The sequence below is a fragment of the Ctenopharyngodon idella genome, chromosome 16 (genome assembly GCF_019924925.1).
Source record: "Ctenopharyngodon idella isolate HZGC_01 chromosome 16, HZGC01, whole genome shotgun sequence".
NCBI classification, from domain to species: domain Eukaryota; kingdom Metazoa; phylum Chordata; class Actinopteri; order Cypriniformes; family Xenocyprididae; genus Ctenopharyngodon; species Ctenopharyngodon idella.
In genome coordinates, this window is record NC_067235.1 from 1,104,032 (window position 1) to 1,131,970 (window position 27,939).

Sequence of the window (27,939 nt, forward strand, 5' to 3'; positions counted from 1 at the left end):
TGAAGTTCCCTGGTGAGAAGACAATATGGCTGTACTGAGAGACACACTCCCTCTGTGACTTCCTCAGACGGGAGTTTGACAGCTGTGACCAAACTCCAGATAACAAGCCTTATTAGATGCTCAGCACCCCACCCCCATCAGCACACACACACACACACACACACACACAAACTGCCTCATCCACACCTATCAGAACAGATTCTATTTTTATACATATCCACATTTAAAATGTGTAAAATACCTATTTACAGTAACACTATATAACTCATATGCGTCTACAAACCTTTACACGTGAAGCCAGTGTGCATTTACTGTATTTAGTTATTCTTTTCATCATGTTCTTTAATTCTTTGAGTGGTACATGTCAGTTTCACATGCTCTGACATACACATAAGCACACACAACTGTGTTTCAACGCTTCTATATTACAAAATTAAAAGAAACATATTCAGCCATATGAGAGCATTATCTTCTCATTTATTTATCAGTCATGAAATGAAACATTCTCTTAAAAAAGAAACAAGCAATGAAATCAATAAACACCTCTTAAAAACTATAATACAATATTCTCAATATATTGATTTTGTTTGTACAAAATAAGAATACCTTGACAAAAAAATGATTCAATTTCAAACACAGAAAGCAACATAAAGTATCAGGACACACACACAAAGAACCAGAACGAGTCTCTCTGATACATCAGTTTCATAGGCTGTTGTCATTTGTTCAGGAACCTTGTGGAAGAGTTTCCTTTTATCATTGAGCTATTTAGAGAAGCTCTACAGTTATAAAGAGTCAACAGGATATGGTCTATGCTTGTGGGTTTATAGTTACACAGAGGAAAATATCAATTGACAACAACAAATAAAAAAAAAAATAAAAAAAAACGTATATAAATTTCCTGCTGCCTCAACACCCGAACAGAAGAATGGTGTTTAGAGATGGAGAGATGGAGTTAGATACAAATTTTAATGGAATAAATAGACCTTTTGGTCTACTGGAAAATCAATGACCCCACTGATTTTCCACCTTAAGAAAACAAGAGTTTGGGATGGAGAATGAGAAGGAGTAATCATGGAAACCACACATACTCATGGCTATAATATGTAGCACCAATGAGGAACTTTTCACTAAAATTAAACCCTCAGATCAGCGAAACAACACGAACTCAGCAGTTCCTTTTGTTTCTGATAATCATATGTCTGATGACGACAATCACAAAATAATTCAGCATTTTCCAGTTCCAAGCTACCCTTGTGTCTTTTCTGAGAGAGAAATTATAAAAATATGGATTTTCTCGATATAGATAAAGTGCACAAGAGTTTTGATTGAAGAACAAAAGAATGTTGGGTAATTTACCTTAGATCAGGGGTTCTCAACTCTGGCCCTCGAGGTCCACTTTCCTGCAGAGTTTAGACCCAACCTTGATCAAAACTCCACTTTTAGACACACACTCGCAAACTTCCCTAAGCACTTTTCCTCAGGGGAATCCTCGCCGCCATTTTATAGTGCGTTCAACTTCATCAAGTGGGCGAGGAAATTGTATTTGGACAGACCCTTGAACCCGCAATTTTGCCCGAGGGAGCGAGTCTACCCAACATGTACACTTCAGGCAGATCCATAGACCACAATGCACCATGATTGTGACGTCACAGCAGATCACGCTTAATTTACCCCCACCCCACACAACTCTAGTGTATGATAATGGAGTTATTTTGACATTTAACTGCATAATACTAGTAGCTACCTTTCATAGTTTATTGTATTGTTATCATTTTTTGTTTGCATAATTTTTTTTTATATTTTCTCCAACAGCCCAAGCATACATACAGGCCTATAGAATGGATAAAAAAGGGAAAAAAACTGTAAATAATAAATCAGCTCTATTGTGGATTCCAAGGGCCCTATCATACACCTGGTGCAATGTGACGCTAGGTGCAACGGAAGTGTTTTTTGCTAGTTTCAGCCTGACGCAGTTAACATTTTCACGTCCAGCGCCATGTTGTTTAAATAGCAAATGCACTCGCACCCATCTGTTCGCCCATGGGTGTGCTGGTCTGAAAACGAGGTGTGTTCAGGTGCATTGTTGGCGTGTTGCCATTTTGAGGAAACTGAAAACGACTGTGCCATTGACCAACAAAAACCTGGTTGCAGTATTTTATTTTTTTCTTATAAAGGGTAGTAATAGTAATATGGCATTAGTAATATGCGCCTATATGTGGGTGCACAACATACGTACACTCTGCTTGTTACACACACAGGGATGCACAGCAGCACACAAACATTTTTAAATGTTAAAAATAAAAGGATTCCTCTCTGGAGAAGCGTTCAGTCTTTCCACTTGTAAATTCCCCCATGTAAATTGGGAATCCGCCATGGTGCAAGTGCACCTGGCTTTTAAAGGGAATGGGAGATGAGACTCTGATTGGTTTATTACACGTTACGCCCAAAACACTCCCATGACTCATTAAGAGACTAGGTACAACCCTTTTGGACCATACGCCTGGCGCACTGACCATTTTTTCTGTCATTAAACTAGCAAAAGAGGATTCGGACATGACCTAAGTGCACCTGCGCTTCAGACTATGCGTTTAGATCATTAAAATAGGGCCCCAAGTGATCAAGGGATTAGGGCGTTCCATTTAAAGACATTCAGAGGTTCCACCAGTAGTGGGCACTTGTGCAATGAAAACAATGATGTACATCCAAATGAATGAGACAAAAGGGAAATTAGCAAGGGGAGGGCATAAAAAAATTGGCAGCCCTAGTAATCCTGAAGACCTTGATTAGCTTGTTGAGGTGTGTTTGATTAGGGTTGGAGCAAAACTCTGCAGGAGAGTGGTCCAGAGTTGAGATCCCTGCCTTAGATTGTCATCATGGTTCAGTCAGCGATACTAAAGGAGGTTCACTCACAGCAAACTGGAACAAAGAGAAACTGTAAGGGACAGAGCAGTTTTCAATACAAAGACACACAACATAGACAGAAACGGACAACATAAATCCAAAGATGGACTTTCAAAGGAGAGCTTTCCCTCTTGATTTGATTTCAGTGTTAGCACAGTGTTTTTGCCCTGAATTGTGGTGGAGTGTTGGGAGCCCACCGCTGGCTGGCATGTAGGTAGTTGTGTCTTAGGAAGTGAGGATTTTGTGGCGTTTATTCATCCAGACACCCAGCTCTGTTTGCTGTGGCTCTGCTGTGTGCCCGTAAATCCACATCCCATGCCCATTCCTTGTGCCAGTGAGGAATCAAAGTTGAAATCGATCTCTTCTCCGGAGTCCATAATGTCATGTAGAAGTATAGACTCCATGTCACAGTCCAGGCTGCTGTAGAATACATCCATATCCAGGTCCGGTGGCAGCCGTTCATGTGGGTATAGCTGATCGGTGTGGTAGTAGTTGTGATAACCCGTCCCCGTCCCCTGAGGCTGACGGTACAGTCCATATGCCATACTGTGCTGATGTGAGTCGGTGTAAATGTAGGCATGGGGTTGAGGGTATGGGGATGTAGTGAGGTGGCAGGTGTCCTGGGAGATTCCCTGCATGTCGGAAGGGTTGGTGGCTGCTGGGAGGTGTGCGTTGACTGGGGGACTATATAGGTAAGGGGCTTTATGTATGTACGACTGCATGTGTCCATCATTGGGCTGAGAGTGGACCATTGCTGGCCGGAGGTCCTGGCTCAGGCTTTGAATGATGTTGTGGCTGTGAAATGGTTTGAATGAAGGGTCATTATTGTGACTGTGATGCAGACCTCTGGATCCTGCACCAACCATCATGGAGTGCACCTCATTCTCTTTCCCAAGTATCATGTCCTTGACAAGGAACTGGGATCCTATGGTCAGTAAACTCTGGAGGGTGCTTGTGCCTTTGTAGGCCTGCATACTACTGGAGTTCTCCTCAATAGTCTGCATGGAGGAATGGTGCTGAAGCACGCCCACATCTGACTGGCCATAAACTGTCTCGCAGATGGAGCCCTGGTCCTTGATGTCACTGGTGTAGTGGTAAGGAGTGTGTTTATGGCATGGGGATTGGTGCTGCTGGTAGGTGTTTGTTGCTCTGGGATCTGTAGGGCAGTGGGATGCAGGTGAGTGGGCACTGGAGGGACTGGGGTAGAGGCGTGGAGATGCCGAGCAGGATATCCTAACCTCTTCAGGTTCCCCCAGTTCTCCCTCTGCAAGGATGGGTGATAGGTGACCACTAAGAGTTGATGCTGAAGAACTGCCGAGTGAATGGAGATCCGTCCAGGCCTCAGATTCCTCCCTAACCACCACCACCCCGTCTGTTCCAGACTTCCTTGTGGGACTGCAATGCTCCGGAGAGCTACAGAACCCCATCAATGTCTCTGTACCTGTCTCTGCTTTCCCAGCTGCATTCTTACGGTTTACTCGTCCTTTCCTCTTCAAACACTTAGTGCCGTTGTCCACTGAGATGGCTCTACGGCGGGGAGACTTTCCCGGCTTCCCTCCGTCAGGATTCAGCATCCACCAGGAGCTCTTGCCAGTTCCCTCATTCTGTACACGGATGAAACGTGTGTGCAGGGATAAATTGTGGCGGATGGAGTTCTAGAGAAAAAAAAGATAAGAGATTTAGAATAATATAGTTACAACAGTAAAGCCTCTTGAGGCCAGGAGTGAGGGCTGAGAGTGAGATTTACCTCTTTTTACCAGATGGCCTCTGTTACATTAAAGGGTTAGTTCACCCAAAAATGAAAATGAGTCATTAGAATCATATACCTCTCGTATTTCATCAAAAATATATTAATTTGTGTTCTGAAGATGAACGAAGGTCTCACGGGTTTGGAACGACATGAGGGTGAGTAAATAATGACAGAATTTTCATTTTTGGGTGAACTAACCCTTTAACAAAAATTGATCTGAATCAGACAGACAACTCACTCATCCTCAAAATACTCAGTAAAGCAGTATCAAGATACTTATATAATTTTAGTATGTTTCTTCGGTAGAGAAGTTGTATGAAGCATGTGCGACATTTCCTTCTTTCTTTTATTGGTCAGATAAACAGATAGTCCCACCCCAAACTCATGCCATTCATTGAACTGATATTATTTGTCGAGACGCTCAAACACACAGAGCAATGTTTTCAAAGTGCCACAATATTTACACTATTCATTGGAATTCATCTATGAATGGTATAAACATTAACATTGTTAAAAGCCAAGCTTGTCTACTAGAGTAAGACCAAACTGTGACATTTGTGTTAAAAGAAAAGAGAAAAAAGTTATCTGCACCAGAAAGGTCATTGGAAAGTCATTAAAGCAGAGCTTCCGTTCATGATTGACCTGCAGGTGGTTTGTGAAATTAAATTAAAACAATCTAGATATAACACATTAATCTGCTTTTACAGACAGAAATGGAAATGGAAATGTTTTATTCTTTATATCTATTGAAAAGTTAGAGCATAATCTCTGAATGGTTGTTTCAAGTGAAGAATTAGGTCTCAGAGGTTCATCTGACACAAAAGGTTTCTTAAGGTAACAATACAAGGAGAGTATCCATGGAAACATGAAGAAAAAAAAAGAGAGCGTTCATCTGTGGAGGTTTTTAGATGGACAAACAGTGATCCTTATAATGAAGCTGCAGTAAAACAGGGCAAATTTCGAATAATTGCTAATTCTCATTGATATCCCAAATAATTCTCCTGGGTTTTATATATAATTCAAGGCTAATCCTCCTTATTACTAAAATGGGTAAACAACTCACTGCCAAGGCAAAGACTGCAGTTATTAGAGGTGCAGTTTTTTCTGACAATGTGTTGGATAATTAATAGCGGTTAACAGATCGCTCAATAACGAGATATACTGAATGTTCATTTAGACATCATGGGTGCAGCCCAGAGGTAAATCTGAGTGTCTCTCCAAGGCATTTTCTGTCTTGTACACTTTCTCCCGCCTCACCATTTCCCTGTCCGGTAGGGAAGAGCTGCTGGCTAAGCTAACTGGCATTGACACTGTGTCTGCTCCTGTTAGACAAGAGACGAGAGGCTGTGTCAAAAGCTATAGAGTCAACATGTCCACTTTCTGCAGCTCAACTAAAACACTTCCAGGGACTTTTAATTAACCACAGACTCTAGTCAGCTCATTGTATGCCCTCACAGCACAAATGAACAAAATACTTCCTCTTTTGCAAAGAAAAATGTTACATTTCAGAGCTCATTAATGACTGAAAAGTGTTTTTTTTTTTCTGGTCTTCCATGGCACAGCTTCTCACCAGAGTTTTAAACCTTTTAAAAAAAAAGTGTGGCATAATGCTTTAACTAACGGTGGGGAACTATTTCAGAAAAGCAGGTTCAAGACTTATAGAAACATACTCTGTGCTCTGGATCAGGTTATATTCCAGAGTTAATTTAGTTCAGGTAAACATCCAGAGGTATTCCGGACATGCATGCCATTCTGATGATGATCCAGAGGACATGACAGCACAGACTAAGCACAATATTATAATTATGAAGCATTAATATTAAATACAGTAATGTTTATTGGTTACTCTTTATTTCGATAGTTCACTTTAGATATTTTACTGACTATAAGTAACTTTGCAACTACATGTCAACTAACTCTCATTAGAGTATTAGTAGACTGTTAGGTTAGGGTTAGTAGAGTACTGTAAGTTGACATGTAGTTGCAAAGTTACTTATGGTACTTTGTTTATTTATTAAGCACAATTTAAACAACAGTCAGTTGAGACAAGGACTTAAACTATGCAAGCGCAATACCATTTATTCTCACCAGCTTTTCAAGTCATGAAAGTAAAGTCTCATAGTCAGTGGTATTGAATGCTGTGCCAAGGTCCAGTAAAACAAGAACTGCTGAAGACCATGAGTCAACCACAGTCAATAAGTTGTTTAAAACTCTGATCAAAGCTGACTCAGTACTATGGTAAGCCCTGAAACCTGACTGAAAGATTTCAAAAATTTCATTTTGAAGCAAGAAGGTCTGTAATTGATTCAAAAAGTCCTTCTCTAAAATTTTTGACAAAAAAGGTAGTTTTGAACCGAGAATAATATCCAGAGAACAGTTGAGAATGTCTGTTGAGGAACATCAAAATAAAGTGTTAGCAGATATTAAGCAGACAGTCTACTAACACTCTAATGACTGCTACAGAAGTTGACATATTGTTGCAAAGTTTCTCATAGTTATGTCTAAAGTGGACTATCGAAATAAAGTGTCACCCTGTTTACTTTATTGCCTCACAAATCTTAAATCGAACATTTTCCCATCTCACACACCATGGATCGGCAAAAAGCTATTGGGGTTGTTTTCTATATAATTTCTGTAATATATACATATTTAGTAAATCTCACTTTATCACAAATGTACAAGCAAAATGGTTAATCTTAAAAATCAAACTTACACAGAAATATTATTATATTATTACCATGTAACCAATAACTGCAAGTAATCAGCATATTCTTTAATGAGCTCAGAGGGTTAACATCAAGGTAAGTTGCTTTCTGGAATACCCCCTCTTTAATGAAGATTTGTTGCCTGGAAAAAACATGAGCTGAACCCTTGAGCAAGACATGTAAACACCAAGTGTGCTGCACACGTCCTGAAAAGTGAAGCCAAAGCATCGAGAGCCAAACTAAAAAACCCAATTACACTTAAAATAATTCTATTCCAAAGATGATTTCTGTCATTTTAGGTAGTTCTTAAGTGTATGTTCAAGTGTTCATTTTTTCAGTAAGTTTAGTTTTAGTAAGTTATTTGATGCTATAAAAACATGGTGTGACATCATGAGTCTGCGGGAGCGGGAGTGTGGACGGGACCTTGATACCGCAGCTCCACCTCACGATCACTACCACACAGACTCAGGCACCAAATGACCTCATCGATGCAAGATGTCAACCGCCATTTCTTCTACTACAATGGCTTCATTTTTCTACAGTAGAAGGAAGTGGAGACACATCGTCCATCTTTTTTAGAGTCTATGGTAAGTTATTCTAGGGCAGAGAGTTTAGATTCCAAACCAAAAAAATCATACCTTCAGGATTTACTAAAACTTGAATTACTAAAACTTGTTGGTTCAAAGGGCTAAATAACTTTGATTGAGTTGCTATTGAGAAAGCTGACATCTTTGGATTTCCTCCTTTCTCACTGCGTTAAGTAGATTGCCATAGTGAGGACAGCTGGAGCTCTTGCCTCCAGTCTTGTTTGTGCTTAATTGCTGATGGATCTCTCTTTCTTTGCTCCAGGGAGTGTGTCCCATAGCGCCAGATACTTACAAGCACCACCATGAGACCCTGTACCATCATGACACCATTTGCCACCCATCTGTCTGCTCCAGCCACACCCATTGTGCTGATTCCTTGATGCTGGCAATTCTCTAAACCATTCCAGAAACCCACGTGACTCAACAGTGCTGTCTTGTCATTACTTCATGTATAAATTAAACTAACTTAATAATATTTCTACTAAAGATACTACTATCCTTTGAGCAGTTAATCCAGCAGGCTGACCTGAAGGGCACTGGTCTACTTTTCAAGTAAGGGCTTTTGAGGGATAAAATAAGTTTTGCCCGCTAAAGCCTATTTCCTAGTCTTGTGTAGCCAGATCTTCAGATTGATGACAGAAGATCTGGAACCATAGCAGCTTTCATTGTCCATGGACCGTCCAAGAGGACGTTTGACTGACATGTAAAGCAACCAATCACAGTTAAGGTTCGTGTTTATGGGCGTGAAAATGTAAAGTCAATGTACCAACAATAACAACTCTTGGACTTATTTTAAAGAGTCTATGCTGTGAACTTCATATACTTTATTTGATCCTGGTAAGCGCTCATAGCTGTAAACACAAAGGCATTCTTCTTCCATGAGGGGGTTTGGCTTTGTGACATCTTTGTTTCCAAGTGGACCGCTGAAGAACGTGACACACGTCTCCCGGAAATCCTGGAGAATTCAACCAATCAGATAACGACTTTGAAACTCCATAAGTGTTTCTCATTTTTGTGTGCCATAAGCATCAGACATTCAGCCAATGGTCCATGGACATGACGTCTGAGGCTGAGATTACCTATTTCCAGGCTATTAATGAAAATAATTGGTAGATAAATATGTTTTAAACCATGATAGTGTCACGGTCACCGTCTGTCTTGCCTTCACTGAACTCCATTTCCCATAATCCCTCCTTCAACTCACCTGCTCACACTCAGCAATCACTCGCACCTGTTCGTCATCACCTCATCACACAAGCTGCCCTTAAGCACACTCCTCACCTCGCTCCAGTGTCCGATCTCGTTTGAATGTGGAGGACCTTCTCCTTGTGTGTTTCCAGCGATCTCCTATGAATCCTCCATGTGATTATCTCCTACATTTCCCGGTACTGTTCTCCAGCGATCCTCCAGTGTGTTCTCCTTGTCTGTGTGTTCCTGTGTCTTCGTGTGACAACTTACCTCCAGTTGAGTGTGTGTGCTTCCCTCTGTCATCCATCCATCCACGACCTCCTGCACCTGTAAGAGAATACTGTATCAGTATCATTATCATTACATCTGCACATCCCTTCATCCAGTTTACTCATCTGCATCATTGTATTCACCCTGTTGTTGTAAATAAACACCCTCTTTGTGATATACCTATTCTCCTGAGTATATGTCCGTAACAGAAGATTGGACCAACATAAAAAGAAGATGAGTGGCGTTGCAATAGATGTGTAGGAGTTCGCGGGGCATATACCCATGGCCGAGCCTGGGGTCTGGGCCGAGGCCAAGGAGGCCGCACCGCTATGGCGCTCTGAAGTCCCTGATCCACCATGGCGTTCTGAAGTCCCTGATCCGCCATGGCGCTCTGAAGTCCCCGATCCGCCATGGCGCTCTGAAGTCCCCGATCCGCCATGATGCCCTGAAGTCCCCGATCCACCATGGCGTTCTGAAGTTCCCAATCCCCCATGGCGTCCTGAAGTCCCCGATCCACCATGGCGTTCTGAAGTTCCTGATCCGCCATGGCGTTCTGATGTACCTGATCCACCATGGCGCCCTGAAGTCCCTGATCTGCCATGGAGTTCTGAAGTTCCTGATCCGCCATGGCGTTCTGAAGTCCCTGATCCGCCATGGCACCCTGAAGTCCCCTATCCACCATGGCGTCCTGAGCTCCCTGCTCCGCCTTGGAGCCCTCATACCTGTCTGCACCTCCACCCTCACCTGTCTGTAAGGTCTCCAGGGCGCCCACCCACCCTCCCTGTTTTTTCCATCCACGGTGCGAGGGCGCGCATACCGGGAGGGGGGAGTACTGTCACGATCACCGTCTGTCTTGCCTTCACAGAACTTCATTTCCCATAATCCCTCCTTCAACTCACCTGCTCACACTCAGCAATCACCCGCACCTGTTCGTCATCACCTCATCACACAAGCTGCACTTAAGCACACTCCTCACCTCACTCCAGTGTCCGATCCCGTTTGAATGTAGAGGACCTTCTCTTTGTATGTTTCCAGCGATCTCTGTGTGATTGTCTCCTACGTTTCCCGGTACTGTTCTTCAACGATCCTCCAGTGTGTTCTCCTCGTCTGTGTGTTCCTGTGTCTTCGTGTGACAACTTACCTCCAGTTGAGTGTGTGTGTGCTTCCCTCTGTCATCCATCCATCCACGACCTCCTGCACCTGTAAGAGAATACTGTATCAGTATCATCATCATTACATCTGCACATCCCTTCATCCAGTTTACTCACCTGCATCGTTGTATTCACCCTGTTGTTGTAAATAAACACCCTCTTTGTGATATACCTATTCTCCTGAGTATATGTCCGTAACAGATTGTTTGTGAGATTTAGGGTGTTTTCACACATGTAGTTTGGTTCTTCTTTTGGCCCTTTTGGTTGGGACCAAAAAAGAAAATGATACATTTAACCCTGGTTTGCTTAATACCTAAAATGGTGCACATTAGTAGCCCAGTGACAGCTTACCTTCTGTTTGAGAATATTGAGATACTGTATTATAACAGAGCTATAAGAAGTGTACAGTGTCCCTCTGTGCTGCCATGATAGGCATAATGAACAAGTGTGGTTGTGAGTACCACAGACTCACAAAACAGCCACATAAAACCTACAAACCTCGTAAAATCCTTTTTCTGAATGGCATGGAGCCACAATAATATCAGCAGACGTATGTGAAATGCGCTCATAGGGATGAAGGAGGTGGTGGGTGATTCTTGGCTGGCTGTGTGTTAATTGCCGTGAGCCGGCTGTGTTTCCCGCAGGAGCTGTGGGTGTGGGTGCTAGTCAGCGTGGGTGAGGTAGTTATAAATAGTGTCACCAGATTAGCCGAGCATCTGAGAAGCAGACAGGAGATCGGAAAATCCGGAATCCTGTGCCAGTTTGACTCCTGGGATCCCCGTCCACAGTCCGGCTCAAAACACAACACGTCACAATCACGTCAGCAGGAAATCTCATCCACTTCACAGAAGAACACGAGACAAATGGGCAGCACTTTTCATCTTTGCATAATCTCATTCACAGAAATAAGAATCTCATTTCCTTTATTGTCAATGTTAGAGCCCATCTCTAATCTCAATTACCTATTTCATTCAATCAAAATCATTGAAAAATGAAAAATCCTCATAGAATCCAAAAGCTCTTGGATGTAGTATATGTGCATGTCGACATGATTCATTAACATTTGTAGTCATACAGTAGTGCTCAAAAGTCATGTCCCCTAGATTTGTTTTCAATGACCCTACAAGTTCAGTAAACCATAAAAATATGAGGACAATATTTTAATTTTTAAATATTTTAAATATGAGGGAAGAACAAAACACTAAACTTGGTTAAGGTATTTATCTGACAAAATTATTTGGCAATTTATTGGCTGTTTATTGTGTCTATTCAAACATACAAAACTGCATGTGTACATTTCACATATGAATACCTACAAAAATGAATGAGGTTCGCCTGTCCATTTGGACATTGTCAGCTCTCATTTTAAAGTCAGCCATCCCATAAATAAATAAAGCTCAGACACTTAAGGCCACATTCAGACTGTATGACGTGCCTCAGTCATGCTTTAATAACACACACATTACACACATGCAAGCTTGGCACAGTGGGCACACTGCTAAGCGACCAGTTGCTAAGGAGACCCATGGGAAAGGGAGGGATCTTGTTGCCATAGCAGCCTTTTTTCCTCCCAGCCAGTCTCCCATCCCTGTGGAAGTGGCATGGGTGAGTTTAGGGGGGAGGGGCCGGGATTCACTCACGCATGATGGGATAAATCAAAGGATACAGGCTGCTTGACTCGACTCATACAAAAACTTGACTAATAATACTAATGACTTATTCACTTAACCTGTTGTCCTGGTTTACATGCAAACCAATAACCTTGTAATGCAAGTACACAGGACTTTATTAAATGGGTCCTATAATGCCCCTTTCACTAGATGTAATGTAAGTCTCTGGTGTCTCCAGAATGTGTCTGTGAAGTTTCAGTTCAAAATACCTCACAGATCATTTATTATAGCTTGTCAAATTTGCCCCTATTTGGGTGTTTTTGTGTGTGTCCCTTTAAATGCAAATGAGCTGCTGCTTCCGGCCCCCTTTCTAGAAGAGGGCGGAGCTTTAACAGCTCACGCTTCGGTCGCTCAACAACAACAACACTCTACTACAACAACTCTTCCTCTTCTCTAAAGCAGCCCAACATGGCCACACCCCCTTTGTTGTGTGTTCTCGGGGGCGGGCTTTATGCAACTTTTAGGGTTAGTGATGTCACCAACCTGGGAAGAAGCTCATTGTAGTCCCTACCAGCTGTTTGTTGTAGTCCTTAAAATGCAATTTCAGTAAAAGAAAATATCTCCCTTTGCATTGAACTTTGAGCGTCGTAACTTTGCAGATGTTGTTTATGCTCAAACAGCAACATTACACACTAACTAAAGTTAAAAAAGTCAAATCATAATCAACCACAAAAAAAAAAAAAAAAAAAAAAACGACCCTATAGGTCATTTTTTCAAGCACCTTTTACGACCTATATTTACGTTTTAAAGTCATGCGCCCTCTAGCTGGCGTAAAAATAATGACAGTGTCGTGTTACGTCTGTCGTCATGAAATGACGTATGACCATCGTTACCAATCAAAATGCGTGTTCATTTAAATGCAATGTGTGGACTTTTTATACCATTTGTCCTATTTCCATTTAGCAAAACTCTTTCAGAGAATGATGTGTTCAATGTAACCTGAGAGAGTATTAGAAATAATGTGAATTCATTGCATTCAAAAGCAAAACCACACCATAAGGAATCAGCAGCATATTTCAGAAAAACACTGTCCTGTAAACTCTCCACAACACCGCATAAATAAAACTACAGGTTATGAGAACAGTACACTGATTGAGAACAGGAACGAAAAAAAACTTTTTTGATACTGTGATATAGGATTTTGGTCATTCTGGACATTCCTGTGACATCTAACTGCTTTCATCTGAAATCTATGGAAGTTTGTTTCTGCCACGGAATAAAAAATGAAAAATCTTTTGATTTTATATCTCTTATATCTCACAATTGCGAGAAATAAAATCAGAACTGTGGGATAAAAAGTTGCAATTTCCGCTTTTATTGTTTATTCCGCATCAGAAACAAGCTTCTATACATATCCGATACTTTTCCAGCGTAGAAATAAATATCAAAAGAATATGAAGAGTAAGAAGAAGATGTTAGTGGAAGGAGAGCTGGGAAATTACAGACGTCCATCCCCCTCACCAACTGCAGCTCTTCCCGAAACAAAAAAGCCCCCAATTAAGTCACTTCGAGTTGGAGTCTGATAGTAAATGAGTGAAGAAGGGGGAGTAGAGAGTAATGGCAGACGCTTTCAGAGATGGAGAAGAGAAAAAAATGAGATGCATTCATCTCTGAGATCCTGGACACGAGACGCTGAAATATTAATGTGCACTTCAGCTCAGACTGCTGAGTCCAGCGTCTGCGGTAAAAGCTCTCAGATCCAGCGTGAATGGCTGATGCGTGTCTGGAGGAGGTTTGGGCAGTGCGTGTTTAAAAGACTGTGGAGATGCAGGTTGAGACCTTTTATGAAGTCTCTTGAAGAGTAAAACACACACTAACATCTACAGCACATTAGTCTGACATTCACTGCACATCAGTCTTTGAGAAACGTTTTCCAGGCAAAACCAAAGAAGTTTGTAGAACATTTGTGTAGACTCTGGGCTTAGAATTCCCTTCCACCCAAAAGTAATACGTTTTGCGGAGGGCATAATTTTCTGCAAATAATTAAGGTTCGTTTTTGCAATCTTCTGACTTATAATTAAAACTCTGCTTCCCAGCAGGCAGGTGTAGCCCGTGAATGTGACTGAACTAGTGGATTCTTTTGTGACGTCTTGAATGTGAAGATTTTACAGTACTTTGTCTTGAAATTTGTCTTATTTTTAATTAATTAGGCATCTTTAAGGATATTCTTTAAGCGACATCTCTTCTCTGATGACGAGGGCGGGGCAACCTGTCACTCACATGAGATCCACCAATAGCAAACCACAACCATCCAATCAATTTCCCACAGACAAAATCAAGCCCCGCCCTACATTTGTTCTTATTCCAGAAGCGTTTCACTTGGATATACGACACAATAGAGAAGAAAAGACCAGCGCAACTTTCCTTTCATGATGACTTAAACTTCGTTTTGGGCCCTATAGTCCCCCAAAATAAAAATAATTTATTAAGTATTAATTATTAAGCAGTTTTTATTCATTTTTTGTTGTTCTACCGCATCTGTCTTTGTGATATAGCTTTTAAATACCAAAAGATTGCATTTGATTTATCTCTTAATTTTTAAAACTGTTATCTGTACTCAGACAGTTTAATCACCGAACTAAAAGTAGCATCTTTGGAGGGTTTGGGCTTCTCAAACAATGTTAGAATATAACAATAGTCACATTTTTTTCACATTTACGTACCTTGAGAAAGTGCATTTCATCATTTATTCCAATTGTTCTGAACGTCACATAGGAAACATGTATTTATTGGTCAGAAACTCACATCTAGTGAAAGGTGGCATGGGAATCATGTGTTTCCTGGAGTCCTTTTCCATCTCTTTTCCCCTCTCTCTTTCTCTTGTCTCACACAAATAAAGAAAAAAAGCCCCCCTGGCCATGAACTCTGACCTTTAATGCAGGTTGACTGCCACAGTAAAGCAGAAACTGTCAACCGAGCCAACACAGACGCTTCCTTCAGACGGAGGAGAGAGAGTGAGTCACCACTGAATCATTGGGCAGAAGATGTAGATGTACCAAGCTGAAAGACTTGGGTGAATGCCTATGAATATCTTTATGGAAGAAAGGAGATAATCTGATAAGATATATGACTCAGATATGAGAATCATCGTTTTAAAGTAATAGTTCACCCCAAAATTTAATCTCTTTTACTTAGGGTTAATTACTCACCCTCATGTCATGGTTTCTTAACAGAATCTTCAAAAACGATCCATTGTCATGTATATAAACTCTCATGACCAGGAAGACCTCAAGGGGACAGGCTTTAATAACAAATGCTCAGGAAACAGGCTCAACTCGGGGTATACACATATACATGATGCTAACATGAATGAGAACGGACAAAGACTGAGGGAGAACACAGGGACTAAATACATGGAGCTTAATGAGTAATTTAACAGGGCACAGGTGAATGACATAACTAATTAAACAGACTAGGGAACACTAGGTCACAGGACTGAACTAAAAACTCAGTGAAGGTAAGCGATGCACACGCACCCGGCCATCCACGTGATGTAAAAGAAAACGTGATTCATCAGACCAGGCCACCTTCTTCCATTGCTCCGTGGTCCAGTTCTGATGCTCACGTGTCCACTGTTGGCTCTTTCAGCGGTGGACAGGGGTCAGCATGGGCACCCTGACTGGTCTGTGTCTATGCAGCTCCATACGCAACAAACTGTGATGCACTGTGTATTCTGACACCTTTCTATCAGAACCAGCATTAACTTCTGGAGCAATCTGAGCTACAGTAGCTCGCCTTTTGGATCGGACCACACGGGCCAGCCTTCGCTCCCCACATGCATCAATGAGCCTCGGCCGCCCATGACCCTGTCGCCGGTTCACCACTGTTCCTTCCTTGGAGCACTTTTGATAGATACTGACCACTGCAGACCGGGAACACCCCACAAGAGCTGCAGTTTTGGAGATGCTCTGACCCAGTCGTCTAGCCATCACAGTTTGGTCCTTGTCAAACTCACTCAAATCCTTACGCTTGCCCATTTTTCCTGCTTCTAACACATCAACTTTAAGGACAAAATGTTCACTTGCTGCCTAATATATTCACCCACTAACAGGTGTCGTGATGAAGAGATCATCAGTGTTATTCACTTCACCTGTCAGTGCTCATCATGTTATGCCTGATTGGCGTATAACACCATTCAATTTGTGCATATGAAAGCTTTGTGTGAGGAACAGCCCCGAATTTAAGTCATCATTCAATGAAATACTCTCAAATTTCATTCAAGCACATCCAAACATGGCATGCCACAAAGTTTTACATAAATGAGAATCTGAAGGAAAGATTTTCTGTGAATAGCGACTTAAATTCTAGTCCACCTCTTTTTCCAGAGTATATGACGAGTGCCACTATGATAAATCCTAATTTCCGTTTGGATGCTGTCCTGTCCCAGTCTCCATATGAATCATTATTAAAACAGGGTAAAAAGAGCGAATTAATTCATTAAACGGAAACTTTTTGAACATTTCTAAACTTTAAAACGTGCGCAGGGTTAAGCTTTGCTGTAGTCGACTGCCACAACAACAGCAATAAACTGAAGAAATCCCTGGAAATTATGTGCTTTGAGCACCGGCAAATCGGAAAAGAGTGTTCATATATGCTGTCGTATGTCTTGAATTTTATGCCAAAGGCTGACAAGAGAAAACGAAGCATGACATGCAGCTCTTAAATTAAAATACTCCACATAAAAGGTATATGTGCACTCTTATCATTTTAAGGACAAAACCCCCCGAACTTCAGCTGTCTGTAGGATGTAAGACTGACTGACTCAGGGAAAAGGCTGAATCTACAAAAAACGGCAGAACCTTGAACGTGCAGATGAAAAAGAACAGCAGATAAGTTCTGGAAAAAAGAGATTAAGAGAACAGATGAAAGATGGAACAGAGAGTTGCGTAACAGCAGAGATGAAGAGCGTGCGGGGCTGTCTGCGGCTCCCAGCTCAGAGTTTACATGGATGGAATAGCAAACATCCAGCCTTCAGACTGACCTACTTTCATCAAACCACACACACTTCCACTCAGGATGGCCAGATCTCAGCCGTGTGAACCTCAATTACCCCTGCCAGTCCTCTCTACTTCTGTGGTGTCATTCCTGCGGCTTTGACTGTTTGCGCTTCATATCGAGTACTTGGTTTATTCAACCCTTGCCTGATTGACTTTAGATGTTGCCTTGTGGATTCACAAGTGCTCCCGAAAACCACAGAGATTTTAATTCCACATCTATGTCAAATCCTACTCAATTTCCACTGAGAGTAATAGAGCCAACACTCATATGAATACAGTGCCAGAGCTCTCGTCTTAAAGGGACAAGAAATCCACCAGTCCAGACTTTACAGAAGAGTGACTCGGACACTCTACGTTCACACGGACTTCACAGAAATACTCAATACCGCATCAAGTGTACAAGTGCCTCTTTTGTTCCAAATGTGTGGCAGAGCCGATATCAGCACTGCTTCAGTCATAATGAGGCTGGACCCGCGATAACCCCGGCAGTCTGTCAGCCTCTCCCAGCATCCTTCAGCACAGACGGCTCATAACCCAGCAGCACGCTGCAGTTCACTGCGCCCTCCAACACTACCACAGCTCTCACTCTTATATACACTGGATATTGTGAATATCAACAGCAATAACTGCAGCAGCACAGAAGCATTTACAAGTCTGCTGAAACCATGAACTCTTTGGGCTTGGTTGGAGATATTTGCTTCCACAATGTCTGTGGAAGAGAAATATACTACCCCATTAAAAATGTTATTTTTATAGAAAAATAAAAATGTTAATTGGTTAACTGTAAGTTACATTACCATATATGGTTTCTGCCATTAAAAATGATGAATTACCATATAATTTGCAGTTGAACACAGTAAAGACATTCACAGATACATCACATATGATTATATTTTATATAAAGTATTTTGTTTCTTCTCATTTTTGTTATCAGTACTGTACATTAATTGCTGCATTATTTTAGTGTCATGTTTGTTACCCTGATGATATTTAGAGTGTGTGTGTGTGTGTGTGTGTGTGTGTGTGTGTCTGTGTGTAACCGACCCTGTGCATCATCTATGTCCAAGTATTTGACATGTTTTATGAACAGGTCACTCTCTGATTCATCATGTGGTTTTCTGTTGTACCTCTTGTATTATTATAGTGGATATCAGTATATTATAGGGTAAAAAGCAGAATTTGGTAGGTTATAATCCATTTAAGAGGCTTTAAGTAAAGTGTTACTTCTTTCACCTCTGAAAGGTACAGTTTCACGTGTAGAGCTCATGCTTTCATTGAGAGATGGAGCAGAACACAGACTGTCTGCAATTAAGATGAAATCTTCTGCTTCCTTGATAATAATCCACATCTGAATTATTAACAGGAGCTGTTCCCTGAGGAGTCCATCAGTGCCCACACACACACACACACACACACACACACAACAGAGGGACAGCTGTAATTTTTGAAAAATTTATATAAATCATTTTTACACAACAAATATTGACAGGTTCTGTTATTATTTTACTCTTTAGATGATCATAATTTCAACAGTAATAATTAATATTGTTATAATGAATTGTCATTAGGGTTAAACCATTAAATCTATACATTTAAATTAGTAAAAATCTATTTTTAAATATATATTGAAAAAGAAAACATTTACTTTAAATTGTAATAATATTTCACAATGTTATTGTTTTTACTGTATATTTGATGCAATAAATGCACTCTTGGTGAGCAGAGGAAAACTTCTTACTTCTTTCAGAAACATCTTATTTATTCCAAACGTTCGAGCGGTAGTTCAATAACAGCTAAAATTTGATGCTGATAAATATCATCAAGTCACACAGGACTTGAAATGTGTGAAGTGTGCCGTTCTGCTGGAGTAATTTTCTGACAATAATATTTCTTAGATTGGGCTTTTGTCCGATGCTTTTATCCAAAAGCACACATTTAATCTTTTCACACTTTTCCAGGGAATTGAAGCCATGACCTTTGTGTTGCTGCTGCCATGCTCTTCTGTTTGAGCGTCAGGAATCTGAATTATTTTATAGAGAAATAGCGAGCCAACACCTCCTCCTCCACTTCCATCAGCTCCTCCACACTGTGTGAAACACTTTATTCTGTTGCTCTGTTGAAAAGATTCTGTCTTTCCCAGCAGAACTTTATCTCTAGTGTGGTGATGTTCATCAGACACTTTGGGTCAGAGTTCTACAATCTTCTACACACATGGAGCACAACTCTCTTATGATGCACTCTGAAATATCTCAAATAAATATTAGACGACAGATGTTACAACCCGTGTTGGGGGTACGTCAGTTATGTAATCAGATTACTCCAAGTAACGAGTAAAGCATTAAAGTTACTACAAAATATCTGACTTACTTTTTCTTAATTCATGATAAAATGACCGCTTCACCCAACGGTTCTGTGTATCACTACACAACACCTTTAGCAACAACTCTTAGCAACATAAACTGTTTGTTCTCAATTGATATTGTTCATTGAAGCTTACTGTATTATGAAGAAGAGTATTGTGAGAAAGAGATTGAGTGAGCAAGTTTATTACCTGCATTCAGATTTAACATTTTCCTTCAGGTCAGTCCTATGTTCATAATAAAACATCTGTTTAAATGTCTGATGTATTATCTTGTCCTTTTAACAGTTAAGGGGTTTTCCCGTGACTGACAGCGCTAGTCAAAGCATTTGTCAGTTGCGTCTTGTTCTGTGTTCACAACAATTCAGTCTTTTCAATGTAACAGTCTTCACTACTGACTGACACACTCATAAAGACAGTCTTTGCCGCCATCTAATGGCGTAATAATGTAACTTCTGTTGCTGATCACGGTCAGGGACTATTTTTTCCAGTGGAAGGAAGGCTTTTAGTGAAAGTTTACTTCATGAAAGTTGCATTAATACATATTTTTAGCATTAATATTTGTATTGTGTGGTAACCGTTTTATAAAAGCAATAAGGTACTCGAGGCTAGTGCTATATCATGAATAAGTCACGACTGAAGGGGTTACTCCACTTCGTACCTTATTGCTTACTTATAAGTAACTCAAGTTACTTTGTTTTAACATGTATTGACTGACAGCTCTCCTGTCGTCATGTTGAAAGAAATAAAGTTCAGAGGCGTTGTGTGTGAACATGACGGTTATTGTAGTTCTAGACTAAATGTGAACATGCATTTACTCATCTCACTTGCACAAAAACAGAGTCAGTATTCCTTAAAATGAATAACAACAGTGAATTGCAAACTCAGAATAAGAATTACTTACTTATTCTAAAAATTAGTAACTCATTTTTTTAGAGAGTAATGCAATATTGTAATTCATTACTTTTAAAAGTAACTTTCCCTAAATGCTGTTTTTTTGTATTTGTGAAACGCTTTATTTTTTCAGTGTCTGTCATCTCTCTCACTCTCGCTGGCTCCTGACTCTTTGCCCTGCTGCCTTCCACCATTAAAGACCTTAAAGACATGTTATAAATAACACTCTAGTCACTTCACATTACAGTCTGACTGACGGCCTGGCACCCGCACTGACCCGCCACACAACACCCTGGCAGCACATTACCAGCCATCACACACACACACACACACACACACACACTCACACACTGACACACACACTCACAATAACCCTGCGTCCCAGTGTCCATACAATCCATCCTAAACACTATGTGAGATTAGAATAAGTGTGTCCCAAAGCATACAGTAGTATGCTGAAAAGAGTATGTCTAAAGTCCCCGGATGGTCGACTATTTCCAGCAGATTTTCCAAGTGTGTATCCATGTACACTATAATGGCTAATATTGACCACAACCCACTGCGCTTTGGAGGAGGATTCAGTTCAGAACTACAAACATGAATAAAGTGTTAAAAAACTACAAACATGGCAGATGTGGTTTAGATAATGGGGTTTGAGTGACTAATAATCAACATTTAACCTGGTAAAAAATATGTAATCTTATCAGTGTTATATTTCATCTGCAACAACACTGTGAACTTTTATAAAGATCCGTTTGGCCATTAACTTTTAAATGCATCATTATGCAAAAATATGAGGAGAGTCTCTGTGAAAGACCCATGACTGCAGATCAATATGCTGCTTCTTTTCTCTCCGATATGGTAGGAAATTAAATTAAATTAAATGTAGATGATGTTAACTGTGACAAGATGATTGACAGGCCAGTTTACGGTGACAGTAAAGCTTACAGCGTCAGTAAAGACACAATTTAATGACATGATAGTTTGTCCCAAAGTTTGTCTACTCTTTTGCTACACACTCAGAAGTATGTGCTTTGCTTTCACAAAAAGAGATCATACTTTTAAGGCGTAGTATAAGTAGGCAAATTGGGACGCAGCCTCACTCTTTCTCTCTTTGCAGAAAAGAATATCTACATGTCTAATGTGGAGGTTGACATTTATTATAAACGATAATAATAACAAAATACGAAAACAAAAGAATTCAGAATCCAAACTAAACACAAGGAGAACAGAACTGAGAGACTTCCCCATGTACAACTGAGAAACACAGGTATAAATGAGCAAACAAACCAAAGCTGGGTTTATTTGATCAAAAATACAGTAAAAACACTAAAATATTATTACAATTTAAAAGACCAGTTTTCTATTTAAATATATTTTAAAGTGCAGTTTATTGCTGTGATCAAAGCTGATCAGTTACTACTGGTGCTCAATTATTAATAACGGTTCTTTAGAATTATTGTTTTTCAGGATTCTTTGATGAAAAGAAAGTTCAAAAGAACTGCATTTATTTTAAATAAAAAAAGTTTAATAATAATAATAATAATAATAAGCCTTTGCTTATGTCTGCATGATTACAACAAACTGTGAAAGTGTAGTCTGCGTAAGGATGGTTTATGCAAAAGTGAAAATTTTCAATGAATAACCTAAATTTAAATCTGTTCCTCACACAAAGCTATTGTACAGGGTGTTCAGAAATCTTCATTTCCTGGACATTTTTACTGTCACACACAGCGAGGCGAGAAGCTCAAGGCTCCGTCTCTGTCCCGTGGTGTTGGTTCAGTGCAGCAGATGGCGCTGCTCGCTATAACTCCTTCAACTCAGGTTATCATTCTACTAATCACTCGCTCACACTAGTTCTGCAGTTGAAAACTAGACCAGAGACAGAGAGACTGACACTCAAGAATGAGCACAAGAGCGTCATTGCGTCATCATTTACGAGCATCTGAAAGGAGCATGGTGCCGCACGATACAATGAACTAAACTATAGGTGTACATTCAAATGAACTATAAACTCTTACAGTTTTCTGTTGTTTTGCATTGTTTCAGATAGTATGATATGTCTTTTTCTATAACTGGCACAGAGCTCATGTCCATCCGGACGCGTCTCAACAGGTGTTTGAGCTGTCAGAGGCTGCAGATAATGCCCGTCAGACACGCCTCTGAAGAGATCTGCTCTGTTCGCCCTGAACGATTAGAGCTAAAGCTACTAACTCATTCTGTCACCGCCACAGTTCTGGTGAAATCATGGGATCCTCAATGTGTCTTTGTTGAAACAGTCAATAAAACACAATGAGTTTCTGACATACAGTACTTTTGTCATAAGCATATGTAATATTTGTGGTTCTGTTTCATGTCAGGGTGCAAATTGTGTGGTTTGGGACAGGTCTGACTTCCTTAAAGGGATAGTTCACCTAAAGATGAGAATTCTGTCATCATGTTGTTCCAAACCTGTATGAGTTTCTTTCTTCTGATGAACACAAAAGAAGATATTTTGAAGAATGTTGGTAACCAGATAGTTGATGGTAGCCATTGACTTCCATAGTCAACTGTCTGGTGATTGAATTTTCACTTTTGTGTGAACTATCCCTTTAATAAATGAATGATGAATGGTGCATTTTATGAAGACTTTTATAAAGACTTAAAGGATTAGTTCACTTTCAAATGAAAATTATCCCATGATTTACTCACCCTCAAGCCATCATAGGTGTATATGACTTTCTTCTTTTGCATGAACACAATCAGGAAAATATTAATAAATATCCGAGCTTTAATGGCAGTGAATGGGATCAATGAGTCTGAGCTGCATCATAAATGTACTCCACACGGCCTTCTGAAGTGAAGCAATGCGTTTGGAGGAGGCGTTATGAAGTAAAATATCTAGCTTCCGCACAAGCCACCTACCATACTCAAGTTAGGAAGAAATCGTAACTGATGTTGCATCGGTTACGTTTTTTCCGCATGTAGCGTAAGCGTTTGAACTGCAAGAGTTTTACACTTTCTTCATAAGTTCAATGGAAAGTGGTCTGGCGGAAGCTAGATATTTTACTTCATAACTTGTTAAATATGGATATTTTTTTTACACAAACGCATCGCTTCATCCGAAAGAAGAAAGTCATATTCACCTACGATGGCTTGAGGGTGAGTAAATCATGGGATAATTTTCATTTTAAAGTGAACTAATCCTTTAAACCCTTTAAATTAAATTAAGTTTTCAAAATAATTATTCTTTTTACATATAATTATAAATGTTTCAATAGGGTTGTCAGTCCGCCCTGAGTTTTTCCAGACTATGGCACATTGAACTAGCAGGTCTGGAAAATGGATGGACAGATGTTTCAGTAGGGTTTAACTTTTCATATAGGTTTGATATCTAAAAATAGAAACTCATGAACACAACAGAGTTGTGTGTGTCTGAGGAGGTAACCATAGCAACAGTACGCCACTCAAGTGTTATTATTGGATGGAACATTGATAAAGTGCTACAAATGCTATCAAGTGCTGCTAAAGACTTTAGTCATAGTTGACCATTTGGATCGGCATACATTTCTCAACAAACTGTGCCTTGAATTTTTGTTTTTTTTTAAAGAAAATGGTTAAAGTATATAGTGGAAAAAGATGATTTGGGTTGCAGAAAATGTAACCCAACAAACTTCGGCCCCTAAATTTCCTAAAAAGTCTTTTTATATTATTCAATTACTGAATAATATATTGAGCAAGACAAACACTGTATGCTTGACTCGTGAATCGCTCAAATAAGAACTGAATTACAGTACGAGCTGAGTTGTTTCAGAACTCTGAAGTGAACGATAAGTGCTGTTTTTGTTACTGAAGTCTGACACATGTACAGTAACTGTGCATTAATAAAGTTCAAGTGTGAGGCTCAAATCTACAGAGAAAGAAATTACAAAAGTGCAGCAGTGAATCAAGAGCATGGAATGAATCAAACTGATTGCAGAGCACTGAACCTGAGGGAGTCTGATCATGTGTGATTACATTATGAGCAATTTCCTTCCATCATCAGCCACTTAAAAATACACTAACAATTATTCCTAATATATATTATTACCCATGCATCCTTTCTTTCTCACACCCACTTTTTTCTCTCTGTATAACATAACCAGAGCTTAGGAACAAGACTGAATCTGTCTATAATGAAACAAAGATCTAAATCAGATGAGAGCACAAACATTAAGAACACTTTCATTTGACCTCTTCACCCATTACACACCCCGAATTTCCACTGTATTGTATATTGTGATTTGTATTGGATATTATGTGTATGTGTTGAATACTATTTTTTTTAGAGCAAACCACCAAGTCAAACACCTTGTGTAACTTGACCAACAAAGGTGAATTGTAATCGCGTGCGTGCATCACGCGTTACCTTCCAGCCGGCAGAGCTGTTGCTGTCTCCTTTATCTTTGAAATAGGGCACATATCGGACCATCCAGTCGTAGATCTGAGACAGGGTGAGTCTTTTCTCGGGTGTGCTCTCGATGGCTCGGGTGATGAGCTCCGCGTACGACTGGTTTCCCCACGCGTTCCGCCGGGAGGACGCCTTGGTTTTGCGCAGCGCAGCTCCCGTCAAGCCGTGAAATCCTCCGGCATCCAGCATCATCATCCTCCTCCTGCACGATGCTGATGGAACATGATCCGAATCCACTTTAAATATGGAGAGATTAAGCGACAGATCCGCGTTCACCTCGCACGAGAAGTCGTTCGTCCAGCCCAAACCCGACTCCATATCCACCTGATGAGCCTCCGCTTCATCCTCCTCTATCATCATCATCATGTGTCCTGATGGCAGGCAGATGTCGTCAGGTGATTCTGTATTCTCAGAGACGCCTCAGTGAGTCCACCTCAGAGCAGGAGAGAGGAGGATGCTGTAGACGAGAGCGCAGCATGATGAAGTGAGTCTGGCGGAATAATGGATGCATGTGTTCAGACAGCGGCTCATCTTCAATTTCCATGCCGGTTTTAACTCATTCTGACCGCAGCATCCTCCTCCTCCTCCTCCTCCTGATTACAGGCAGAACTGGAGCAGCAACAGATGACTGATCTGAGAACTGAAAACTTCACACTGCATCATCAGTGTCCTGATGCTTGTTTGGAAAAGTCCCCAGCATATTTTATTTTTCTATTGTAGGCTATTCTAGTGTTAATCTGATTCTGTTTATTTACAGTGTAAATTCTGTTATATTCTGCTGTATTGTATAATGGCACAAATACATTACCAAGTAGGGCCTGAAACTTAAACGGGTGGTTGATTATGATTTTACTTTTTTAACTTTAGTGTGTAATGTTGCTGTTTGATCATAAACAACATCTGCAAAGTTACGACGCTCAAAGTTCAATGCAAAGGGAGATATTTTCTTTTACAGAAATCGCTTTTTAAGGACTACAACAAACGGCTGGTAGGGACTACAATGAGCATCTTCCTGGGTAGGTGACATCACTAACCCTAAAATTTACATAAACCCCGCCCCCGAGAACACACAACAAAGGGGGTGAGGCCATGTTGGGCTGCTTTAGAGAAGAGGAAGAGTTGTTGTAGTAGAGTGTTGTTGACATGCCGTCATTTTACGCCGGACTGCTTCACAAACGAGGGTCAATTCAATGCTGGATTTGCACAAAAGATTAACATGACGGCACATGCTAGTGGATGAGTTGAATCAACTCCACAGCAACTACATAAATTTATCCACTAACCATTCAGAAATGTCCTAAAAGTTGTAACTTCTTCCTGAGTCTCTCCATCAGTGTCGACTCCGGTTTGAACAATGTAAGGCTGAACACCGTTACGGACAATCCTCATTTTGTCTGCGTGAGATTCTCCAGCTTTGTTGTTGTTGAGCTGTTAAAGCTCCACCCTCTTCTGGAAAGGGGGCCGGGAGCAGCAGCTCATTTGCATTTAAAGGGACACACACAAAAACGGCGTGTTTTTGCTCACACCCAAATAGGGCCAAATTTAACAAGCTATAATAAATGATCTGTGGGGTATTTTGAGCTGAAACTTCACAGACACATTCTGGTGACACCAGAGACTTATATTACATCTTGTAAACAGGACATTATAGATCCCCTTTAACAAAAAGTACTTTTTCTTTTTTTTTTATCAAATAATTAGTCAAAAGACAGAGATCTATCTATCGGTAGGTTTTGCAAACAAACAAAAAAAAGCTTTACAGTAGGAACATTTTGTGAATTACAAACAATATAGAGTATCATTCTTGTTTTATAAAGAAACTTTACAATAGAAAACATATAATGTTCCTGTTGTTAGTGTTTTCTATGTGACAAAGTGTGTTTGTTGGGTGAAAGCTTTGCTAGTGTTCTGGAAGAATGAGTTGATTCGAGACAAAGTTTTTTGGTAGTTTTAGTGCATTTTAAGTGAGTATTGAGAAATGTGTCCTAGCAATTGTAAAAAAAAAAAATTAATGCTTGGAAAAAAAAAAAAAGACACAAATGTAACCATGTCTGTGAAATATAATCAGATTCTGATCCATTTTTTTTTTACAATTCTGTTCTCTAAATCCTATATTTAATTCATTGTTAGTTTGTTAAATGTTATCTTCTTTTCTGATTAGTTTCCTCTTTCTTAATGATTAAAATCTTTAATCATTTCAGAGTGTCACTGAATCTACAGACGCTTCCACTGATCTGAGTGAATAAGATTGACTGAGATTCAGACGCCCAAATCCAGTCTGACTAATTACAACCCAAGCCCAAATGACAGACTAAAGCTTCCACAGCCATTTCACAACAATGTTTGATTTGTTATATTGGTGACTGTTTCATTTGGGACTGAGGGCTTTGTTTTGTTGGCGGTATAGTGGTTATATCCTGGCACCATTGTGTCCTTTTTAAGGGAATTTAGTCTGTAATAATTGTAGTCACTCTGGATAAAAGCATCTGCTAAATGAATATGTAGCCTTGAACCATCTTTAAAGTTATGCTTTGAAGGAATCAGAGCTAAACTCATGAGCTTATCTATCAAAAATTAATTTATTTTCACCAGATAAAATGAAATGAATTAGACTATTTTTCTCATGGTGTTTGAAGTAATTGGCACCTATTAAGGACAACATATTTATTACCATCAACAAATGTGTCCATTGTGCAGAAATATGAAATGTGAACCAGCTTTCTTCTTTGTATAACAGTTGTGTTGATTCCAAACACTGTGTTTGCTGAGGAACAGAGAACAGCCTGTAAACATCACAGATCAGACATGCAGAGAGGACAGAATTAAAGGATTGAAGGATAGAAACACAACTAGACATTCCAAGAGTGACATAATTCACCACAATACAAATCCACAAAACATCCACATTCAAGATTTTTCTGTCTCCACCCAACACAACCACACACACACATTACACAAGACTCCCACAAATAACTGTGATCTCACACTTGTATGTTATCATGCTCAACACAGAGACCAGGGCGTACACTGGGTGT

At 40.1% G+C, this 27,939-nt stretch overlaps 1 protein-coding gene across 1 annotated transcript; it reads right to left on the reverse strand.

Moving 5' to 3' along the window:
* Window positions 1–27,233, reverse strand: foxo6a (forkhead box O6 a). The gene is made up of 2 exons (XM_051866529.1): window positions 24,863–27,233; window positions 1–4,559 (listed from the first exon to the last, which is right to left on the reverse strand). The coding sequence occupies exons 1-2, from the start codon at window positions 25,268–25,270 to the stop codon at window positions 3,159–3,161; spliced, it is 1,809 nt and encodes a 602-aa protein (XP_051722489.1). The 5' UTR covers window positions 25,271–27,233; the 3' UTR covers window positions 1–3,158.
* Between the last annotated feature and the right edge of the window lie 706 nt (window positions 27,234–27,939).